At 39.3% G+C, this 10,357-nt stretch overlaps 1 protein-coding gene across 1 annotated transcript; it reads right to left on the bottom strand.

Annotated features, from left to right (window-relative positions):
• Positions 1-3,581: 3,581 nt before the first annotated feature.
• LOC143869811 (disease resistance protein UNI-like) lies at positions 3,582-5,030 on the bottom strand. The gene has a single exon (XM_077376367.1). The coding sequence runs from the start codon at positions 5,028-5,030 to the stop codon at positions 3,582-3,584; it is 1,449 nt and encodes a 482-aa protein (XP_077232482.1).
• Between the last annotated feature and the right edge of the window lie 5,327 nt (positions 5,031-10,357).

The raw sequence follows: 10,357 nt of genomic DNA, 5'->3' as shown, positions 1-10,357 counted from the left end.
TTCTCAAACGACGGATGAGGCTCCACGCACTGCTTCGTCGCATATCTTCCGCTAAATTCTTGTAACCAAATGGCATTTGGGAATTTAGTTCCAACAAAATCCTAGTAAGCATCCCTACAACCAAACGTTACTTAAAAACCCCACCCCCCATAAGGTCCTTTCATTGCCATTCTGCACAAATCCCCTTTCACTTCCCCTTCCCGCCGAGATTCACGAGCCAAACAGACCCGTAGAGATCGCCGGAGAAGAGGACGGAAAAAAAAAAACACAGACGGGAAGAGAGAAGAGGGAAGAGAAAGAGAGGGAAACTGAAATGCTTTTTAATTCTTAAAAGTCATATCACCTATTTCAGGTACCTATATAGGGTTACCAGGTATATATATGGGGTTTTGGGGCTTCTCTAAGCCATTATTTGGGAGGGGAGGGGAGGGGGATGGGGGTCATCAAGAACCTAAATACACTACACTTTTGGGTCATACACTACACAAACCAAAAATAACACACTTTTCATTACTCTCTTCTTCTTCTTCCACCCACATACAATAAAGAAAACAAACCGTAAATAACAAAAACAACATATTTCCATTGATATAAGCAAGAAAACAAAAAAAAACATAAGCTGAAATGTGCAACATACTATAAATAAACCTCAAATAACATTGGAAAACAACCTAATCTTAATCCCCTACTATCTTCTTTTGCACGAGGAAGACATTCAATGTCTGACGTTCAACATTTTTTTCGCCAGTGGCCGGACGTGCAGCGGCAAGAAACAGTGCTCAAAGCTCTAAAATGGGTTTAATGGGGAAGAAGATAAGTGGTAAAGGAAAGACAAAAAGAGGAGGGAAACAGTGGGTTTGACGAAGAGGGTTTTAAAAAAAAATGACAAAATGAAAAGAGACGAAGAGGGTTTTCAAAACTTCAAATGGGTTTAACGGAGGACGTGCTCGCCGGACGTTTGTAGACAAGGAATAGTGCTACAGTGGGTTTAATGGGGAAGAAGATAAGTGGTAAAAAAAAGACAAAAATGGAAGAGGAGTAGACCTGGCAAACGGGCGGGCCGGGCCGGATTTGACCCGGCCCGTACGGGTCCAGGTCAAACGGGCCGGGTCAAAGTGACCCGGAAAATTCTACGGGTCATTGACATTGGACCCGCACCCGGCCCGTACGGGCCGGGTCGACCCGCGGGTCACCCGGATTTTTGACGTATTTTTTAAGAGTTTTTTTTTAATTTAGGGATTTGCTAGCCACCTTCTCCTGGGCTATTTTCGGCTTGTAGCCCCTCCTTTGCTGCAAAGATTGGGTGAAGTACGGTCTGCGGCAAAGGTGGCTAGCAATAAAGAGAATAAAGAGAAGTAATCATTACGGATTTTTGAAAGATTCTCAGAATTTGTAAGTTTGAAATGAAAAATTACCGCAAAAAGGTCAAAAGTAAAAAAATTACATATAAAATATGACAATTACCGAGAAAACTACGAAAAAAAGTAAAACAATATGACAATTATTAGAAAAAAATCGTCTTTTGCACTTTTCTACGGGCACCCGCGGGTCCACCCGACCCGGCCCACTTTTGACGGGCCGGGTGGACCCGCGGGTCAATTTCTAACGGGTCACCAATAGGTGACCCGGACCCGTAAATTTACGGGCGGGCCGGGTAGACCCGCGGGTCCGGGTCACTTTTTGCCAGGTCTAAAGAGGAGGGAAAAAGTAGCAGTCATGTCACCTGAAAATCTGAAAATAAAACAAATATTTTTAAAAAGTATAAAGCAAAAACGTGTCTTCATTGGAAGGGTATTTTCGTCCATAGCAACTTTGAAACCCACGTTTTGACCCCCTTATGTCATTTTTGCTATAGCTACACCCCTGTGTCATTATACGATTTATTTGACCCCCCTACGTCAAATCTTCAAAAAAAAAATCAGGCAAAATATCCAATCCTAAGTTCCTCCAATGTTTTTGGTTTTTGTTGTTGACAATGTGCAAGTTTTCGTGGAAAAGTACATTTTATTTTATTTTTTGGCCATCACAAGAACTATCAAATAGAGAGTTCTGACCATTTAGAGGTGGGACCTACTATGCTGCACTGGATGCGCCTCATTTTATTACAATGAGGTCGGACCCTACTGAAGCCATACGAGAGCACAATGCAAAATCAAAAGGAAAACATTACAAAACAAATTGAAGAAATACTGATAAAAAGGAAAACAAAAATGGAAAATGCAAAACATAAGAGATTGTGTAATTGGCATGTTTAATGTCCAGGGCTTTGATTTCACGACCGCTTGTCCTCTTACGCAGTTGATATGCTTCTATTTTGTGTCTCAAGTCCCCTCAACAAAGGAATGGGTGAAAAGGGACTTCTTATTCTCACCGTCTTCCCAATCTAATGCTTCAAACCATTCCCTTTCTGCTTCCAACTTTCGAATAGTAGGGCAGGAGGGGAGTTTCTTCAATTTCGGACATTTAGATACCTGAATCTTTTGCAAGGAAGTGAATGATAATCTTGGACTACAAATTATTCCTAATTCCTTTAATCCAGAAAGATATAGTTGTCTTAATCTTGGGAGTGCATTGTCAAGAACCAGCATGTTATCCCCCTCTTCTATAATTTTCACAATTTTATCACAGTGATGCTAAGAGACTCCAACTTATCCAGATGTTGTACCAGATTAGAGGAGAAGATAGCACCACTCAACTGATTACAGGAATAGATAATCAATATTTTCATTTGTCGAAGACTTAGGCTTCCATGTCGCATGATTAGCTTCTTCAAATTCGGTAAATTAGAGATGGAAATCCACTCAATATTGTGTCCTACCTCTCAACTGTCTATAATGCAATCTACTTGGCCACAACTCTCAATCTTAAGGTGTCTTAAGGTCTTTGAATCACCCACTATTTCAGAAATTCCTCGCGTCAGACCATTTCATTCCCGAATGCATAAGCTTTCTGCGAACTCTTGTATTATCTTACAGCAAGGAGGGATATACCCACATATATAGATGGACAAATTTTTCTCACTAGGATGGAGAAAACCATGTGGAAAGGTTTCGCCAAACTCAACATTGAATCTTCTCAAACTCGACAGTTGTTGTCGATTAAAAGAGTCTTGAGCAAGACAATCAATATCCTTTACCATTATATCAAGTGAGTAGAGATGTGTTAACATTGCTAGCTCCCCTACGGAACAACTAGTGTCTTCATTCACATCTTGTAGCCCTCCATCCTTTGCCCATTCCACAAGCGTCCTACTCAAGTTTAGATCCTCTAGACTAGATCACCTACATAATGTTCTGAGCAGAATTGTCGTCACAAGAGGCAAAAATGAAAGATCCAATTTCTTATGATTCACCAATTCTTCAATGCCTTGGGGTAGTTCTCTAATGGCATGACAACTTCTGAGAACTAAATGCCGGAGTTTTTTTAGGTCTCCCAAGGGTGGTACCACTATCAATCTGTCGCAGTTTCTTAAAATGAGTGCTTGTAGGTTCACCAATGAGGACAAGGACATTGGAAGCAATTCAATATAGGTGCTACTAAGATCAAGAACCCTAAGTCTCGGCATAAGTTCAAAGAAGTCACTAGGGGATAGTACTCAAGGCATGGTTTCCTTGGAGGAATAAGGAAACCAAAATAGGGCAATTAGGCCTAACTGGAAGCCTATGTATTTGGTTTTGCATCAATGAAATCCTCTCAACCCCTTCCCACACTCTTTCTTCGGGTGCCTCCTTGAATCCCATCCCAGCTTTTACAAGGAATTTTGGGCCTTCTTTTAATGATGATGACGTGATCCATATTGCCAAATCACGGATCAAGTTATGCATCTTGACACAATCCATAGAAATCTCCTCCAAAAGACATGCTTCCTTTAATCTTTCAATGATGCAGTGCCCTTTATTTGATGCATCCTCCAAGTTATCAATATTTTTAGCAAATCCTTCCATTGTCCAATATTCTACCAGCTGAGTTACATATATGGGATTATCTTCAGGAAATAGCGCACAATACAAGAAGCAGAGTTTGATGTTATCTTCTTCTAAGTGGTCATAACTGAGTTTCAAAGATCGAAAAACTTTAGGCTCCATACCTTCAATTTCTGAGACCGTCGATTCCTTCAATGCCCTTCGTGCATCCAGCCACACCTCTTTCCTCTTCTTCTCTCGCGTTGCTCTCCCCACCGTGATGATTGCCGATGGTAAACCATCACGCTCTTTCACAACCTCCTCTGCTAGGGCTCGGATGTCCCGTAAAAGCACTACCTCCCCTGCTTTCTCGTGGAACAAATTCCAAGCTTCCTCGCTCCCAAGGATTTCAACTTTAATGATCTTATTAGCATCCATGTCATTAGACACTCCAAGGAAACGAGTACTCAGCACGATTTTGCATTTATTTTCCTTATTTGGTTTTGGAATTCTAACATCATCCAAGCTAATTTCGTCCCATAGATCGTCCAACATAAACACATACCTCTTGTTCTTCAATCTAGCAAAGATTTTCCTGCTTCTCAACTCTTGATTTTCATAATCAGCAAAATGCAAGCCCAATTTGCTTCCAATGGCAATTTGGATCTTTTCTATACTCAGATCCTTGGACACAGTTACCCAAATCACCTCATCAAAGACTTGGGTTCCAACAAGCTTATTGTCGATGATTTTCATGAGAGTTGTTTTCCCAACTCCCCCCATGCCGTGCACGCATACCATTCTTGTTTCCTCGTCGTGTAAGTAATGCCATAAGGTTTCTTCACATGTCTCCTGACCATGTGTTGATGTAGTGGGCATCTCCAACACCCTCTCGGGTGCAGGGCACTCAGCAACCTCATCAAAATCGCCTTTGCCTTTGAGTTCTACAACAAAAGTGGTCTTTTTAACAACCTTCTTACCCAACTTGTAGCCAAACTTCAGGTTGAAGCACGACCTCATGTTGAACAAGTCGGAATCCACTTGGTTTTTGTGCACCTTTGCAACCCAATTCTCTACTTCATTCAATGGTAATGAGAAGCAAGAAGAGATATTGACAATCCAAACCATAGTTACCAGCGTGGGAAATGAATTCGGGAAACGAAAAGTGAAACGGAAACGTGAAACACTTGAAAACAATATTAGGGGAAACGAGAAATGAGAAAACAACAGAAAATCGTATGAGAAACGTCTTGAAATACATTAGAAGCATTTCATAAATGATAGAAAAAACACACATGAAACACAATGAAAACACGAAATATGTAGTTTTGTACATTTAAATATTATTAATTTCAAATTTCTATTTGATTTTTTCTTATTTTTATTTTTCTTACAATATATGCTATTGTTTTCTTTTTTAATATCTATTCCACAAATTTTGATGTGTTTTTTTCCAAAAAGATTTTCATAAGTTCCACATATGTTTCCTACTCGCTTCACATGCGTTTTCTACGAGTGTTGCACACGTTTATCGTGCGTTCGACACATGATTTACATAAGTTTCTCATATGTTCCTATGCATTTTGGAAACATTTCTCCAATTTTTTATCATATATCGGAAACGTTTCCGAAACGCGTTTCCCACGTTTTAGGGGAAACAAGTTTCCCACCCACGAGAAACGTGTTTTAGGGGAAACGAGTTTCCCACCCGCCCAAGGAGTTTCCGGCAACTATGATCTAAACAGAGGTCTACAGTTTTGGCAAAAAACACAAGAAGCCACGCTTCTGTTCGTGCAAAACGGAATAGTATATTTCCTTTCAGAAAAAGTTCCCCACTCTTATCACGTTTTCTTCCTTTTATACAAACTATGAAGTTTCCCAAAACCACTAAATGTAATCTTAGAACATAGAAAGGACTATTCACTTAAGAGTCCTACCAAAACAGAATTCCTAAATAATCTGTCTTGCTAAAAAAAGTAACGAGAGTAACAAGGAAACAAATATAAAGTTTCCAAAAACCACTAAATATAATCTTAGAATATAGAAAGTACTATTCACTTAAGAGTCTTTCCAAAACAAAATTCCTAAATAATATATCTTGCTAAAGAAAGTAACGAGAGTAACAAGGAAACAAAGTAATTAAGGACATGGTACTGATGTTGGCACTAACATATTTTAATAATTGCACAAACCAGCTTGTTTTTTCTTTTTTGAACAGTTGTCAAATGTTATTAGAATTCCCAAAAAACTCTCATAAGCCCAATTAAAAAGGAAAAGACAAGCTGACTTTGTGAAATTATTAAAATATGGTAGTGACAAAATCAATAGCCTGAATAAATATGGAAAGCTGTGGTTTGTACTATCCCTCCGGAAATGATATATCCACCACTCCCTTTTTTGTTTGGCACAGCCCCCTCTACTGTAAAAGGGTAGTCATAAATACACTGTGGAGAGGGATGTCCCAGGCCAGAAAAGGGTGTGAGATATGAACTGGTTCTCTGAAAAACAGAGTCAGTTCATAACAGTGACCTGAAAGATCAAGAAGTGTAGCAGGAAGAAGAAAAAGAGAGAAGAAGAAGAAAAGTACTCTTGATATATTTCTCATCAATGTCATGAGTTTACATCATTATATAGAGCTGTTATCCTCCACTTGCCCAACTGACATAACAACCTAGCTAACTACCTTTCCTTTCTTTATTTCTTGAAAGACAGCGACAAGAAGAAAAAGACACAACTAAACTTTACTGACTTACTCATCCCTTAGTACTAATGGCTTACATAATCATTCAGCCATGATGGCTTATTCCTCATTCTTTGTACCCTGTTTCTACTTCCTTGCTCAACAAGTGATTCTGAGTCCACTTCAATGCTATCCATCTGTATCTCTTGCACATTATCTACCTGGTAGCTATCATTGCCCACCCCATTAAAAATGACCTTGTCCTCAAGGGTGAAAGTCGGAAAATCAGATTGCAGAGTTGTGAGATTTTCCCAAGATGTATCCTCTGGAAGCAAACCACTCCATTGTACCAGTACCTGTTGTATTGTTTGCTCTGTTGATACACAATTCGTCTTCCCAAAATAGCTAATGGTGAAATTAAGGGTTGATTGTTAAAATCCTGTAGTGGTAATGTACAAACTGATTGTGGTCTACGTCCATAGTAAGGCTTTAGCTGGGAAATGTGAAAGACAGGATGAATTCTACTACCTTCCGAAAGCTGAAGCTTATACGCAACCTTGCCCACTTTTTCCAGAATTTGATAAGGACCATAAAATCGTTTGCTGAGTTTCTGTGAAACTCGATTTGCAAGGGATTGTTGCCTGTAGGGTTGAAGCTTGAGAAGAACCCAAGTGCCAACATCAAAGTGCTTATCCAAACGTTTTTGATCAGCCATACATTTCATCCGTGATTTAGCTTGATTTAAATTTGTTTTAAGTCTGATCAAAACAACATCTCTATTATGTAGCTCTGTATCTACAGCTTCAATGGATGAAGTACCCGGAATGTAGGAAGGCAATGACGGAGGCAGTCTCCCATATACAGCCTCAAACGGCGTCATCTGAATTGTGCTGTGAAACAAAGTATTATACGAAAATTCTGCCCACATAAAAAAGGAGTGCCAAAGTTTAGGATTATCTTGGATAAGCTCGTAAGTACTGCTCAACACAACGATTTAGAAGCTCTGACTGTCCATCTGTCTGAGAATGATAAGCGGAGGAAAGATTCAATGTCGTTCCGCTCATCATGAAAAGTTCAGACCAAAACTTACTAAGGAAAATTGGGTCTCTATAAGAAACGATGGATTTAGGGACCATGTAATTTAACCACCATTTCTCTAAACAACTTAGCAACTTTAACGGCATTGTAGTTAGATGGAAGAGCCCCCAAATGCGCATACTTTGACAATCTGTCAATAACAAGTATCATTGAAAACCCATTCGAAAGTGGCAATCTTGTAATGAAATCCATGGCAAGATCCTCCCAAATCCTATCAGGTGTAGGAAATGGTTGCAACAAGTCTAATGGTGGAGATGTTGAGTATTTGGTTTGTTGACAAATTCGGCAATCTTTGGCAAATTTTTTAACATCGTCTCTCATTTTGAACCAAAAGAAATTAGCAGTAACTTTCTTTAAAGTGGGTAAGACTCCTGGGTGACCCGCCTGGGGCGTACTATGCAATTCATAAAGAATAGTGTATCTCAGGGTAGAATTAGAACTGATGAAGAGTCTCCGATTGTAGAAAAGGAGACCATTCCTTGCAATGAACTCAGAAACAGCCAGACCCTTTTGAATTTGTTCATGTATATCAAGAAGCTCTGGATTGGTAGCATTTTCATGTTGAAGCTCAGCTGAAAGGTTGAAAACTGGAGTAGTCACTGCTAGTGGCAAACAAGTGGGAGAAACTGCATTGTCATTACAATTTGATTCTTCAATCCTGGACAACGCATCGGCGGCTTGATTGTCTTTTCCAGATTTATAAACGATGGAATAGTTATAACCCAGCAACTTGCATAGATATTGCTGTTGTGCTAGAGTTTGTATAACTTGAGTCATCAAGATCTTCAAGCTTTTATGGTCAGTATAAATGATAAACTCCCTGCCAAGTAAATACTGTCTCCATATTTTAACCGCTTCCATAATAGCATACAACTCTTTCACATAAGCTGAGGCTATGGCCATTGTAGGAGACATCTTCTTACTGAAGTATGCAATTGGGTGTTTACTTTGCATCAAAACAGCACCAATAGCAATGCTCAATGCATCTGTTTCTACAACAAATGGTTGTGTAAAATTTGGTAAAGCTAAAACTGGCAATTGTGTCATTATAGACTTTAAATTGGTAAATGCCAGATTAGCTTCATTGGACCATAGAAATGCATCCTTCTTTAACAAGCTTGTAAGAGGAAATACAATGGAAGTGTAATGTTTTACAAACCGTTTATAATAACCTGTAAGGCCAAGGAATCCTCGCAATTGCTTCAAATTTGTGGGTCTTGGCCAACCCTGCATTGCCTGAATTTTAGCAGGGTCTTGTTGAACGCCCTTAGCTGAAACTAAATGTCCCTAATATTCAATTGATTGTTGACAAAAATGACATTTACTCATCTTCTCAAACAGTTGATTGGCCGATAAGCATTGTAGAACAGCAGTAAGGTGTAACACATGGTCGTTCAAAGATGTACTGTAAATCAAAATGTAATCGAAGAAAGCAATGACAAACTTTCTGGGAAAGGGCTTGAAGATTGAATTCATTGTGCTTTGAAAGGTAGACGGAGAATTAGTAATACCAAAAGGCATTACTAAGAACTCGTAATGTCCTTCATGAGTTCTGAACGCTGTTTTTTCACAATCCTCTGTTTTCATGCGGATTTGATGATACCCCGATCTTAAATCCAACTTAGAGAAGATAGTTGAACCATGTAATTCATCCATAAGTTCGTCAATGCTTGGGATGGAGAATCTGTCTTTGATCGTTATAGAATTCGAAGCTCTGTAATCCACACCGAAACGCCAAGTTTTATCTTTTTTCTTTACGAACAAAACAGGGGAGGAGTATGGACTGCGACTAGGAACAATTATACCTTCTTGTAAAATCTCTTGAACCAACCTTTCAATCTCTGTTTTCTGGAAATGGGGATATCTGTGCGGTTTCACATTTACTGGTTGGGCACCTGGTAGTATATGAATTTGATGGTCTATAACTCGAGAAGGTGGAAGTCCAGTAATGGTTTGAAAAAATGGTTAAATTGGTGTAAAATTTTAGACGCAGTGAAATTCCACTTAGCAACCCAAGAGGGGGGTGAATTGGGTTTCTTTTCAAATTTTAGGAATTTAAAAAACTTTGTATGCACTAGTTTTAGAGTGATTCAGAAAATCAAAATTAAGTTTCAAGGCAAGAGTAAAGAGCTTACCACAAGAGAAGGGGTGAAGAGACAAAGGGACTTGACACAAGGATTTTTATAGTGGTTCGGTCTTAACCCAAGAGCTACTCTACTCTTCTCAAGTTTGGCTCCTTGAGGTTTCCACTATCTTCTCCATGGAACTTAAATACGGCGTTCCTTTCGACTTGTACAATCCGAGCTCCGAGCTCCAAGCTCTAAGGGTCTTCTACGGCGCCCTTTGTTGCCAAATACAATGACGAGAAAAGGGTTTAGCTCACTTGCCTCTTAGTACGTTGATTACAAGTAGGAAGCACTCACTCTCACAAGAAAAGGAAGAACTAGATAAAAGTCTAGGGTCTCTCAAGAATAATCTAAGGTTAAAGCACAAGAGAGATAGGGAGAGTGAAAATCTTGTTGGAAATGAGTATTAATGCCTTTGAATGCTCTTAGAATGTTAGGTTAACTCATTAAGTTGTTTTCCAAAGGCCCCAAGGTTCATATATATAGAGGGAGTCAAAATATGACCTTTTGGACTCTCCAACTGTCATCTCGGAGTCTGCGCTCGGAGCTTC

This window comes from Tasmannia lanceolata, unplaced genomic scaffold, assembly GCF_043159265.1.
Source record: "Tasmannia lanceolata isolate RefF3 unplaced genomic scaffold, GAP_Taslan_0.1 ptg000003l, whole genome shotgun sequence".
NCBI classification, from domain to species: domain Eukaryota; kingdom Viridiplantae; phylum Streptophyta; class Magnoliopsida; order Canellales; family Winteraceae; genus Tasmannia; species Tasmannia lanceolata.
This window is presented reverse-complemented; position numbering and strand designations above follow the sequence as displayed.

Bases quoted from the DNA above. Each gene is read 5' to 3' on its own strand.
- LOC143869811 (XM_077376367.1), bottom strand. From the start codon at position 5,030: ATGGTTTGGATTGTCAATATCTCTTCTTGCTTCTCATTACCATTGAAT.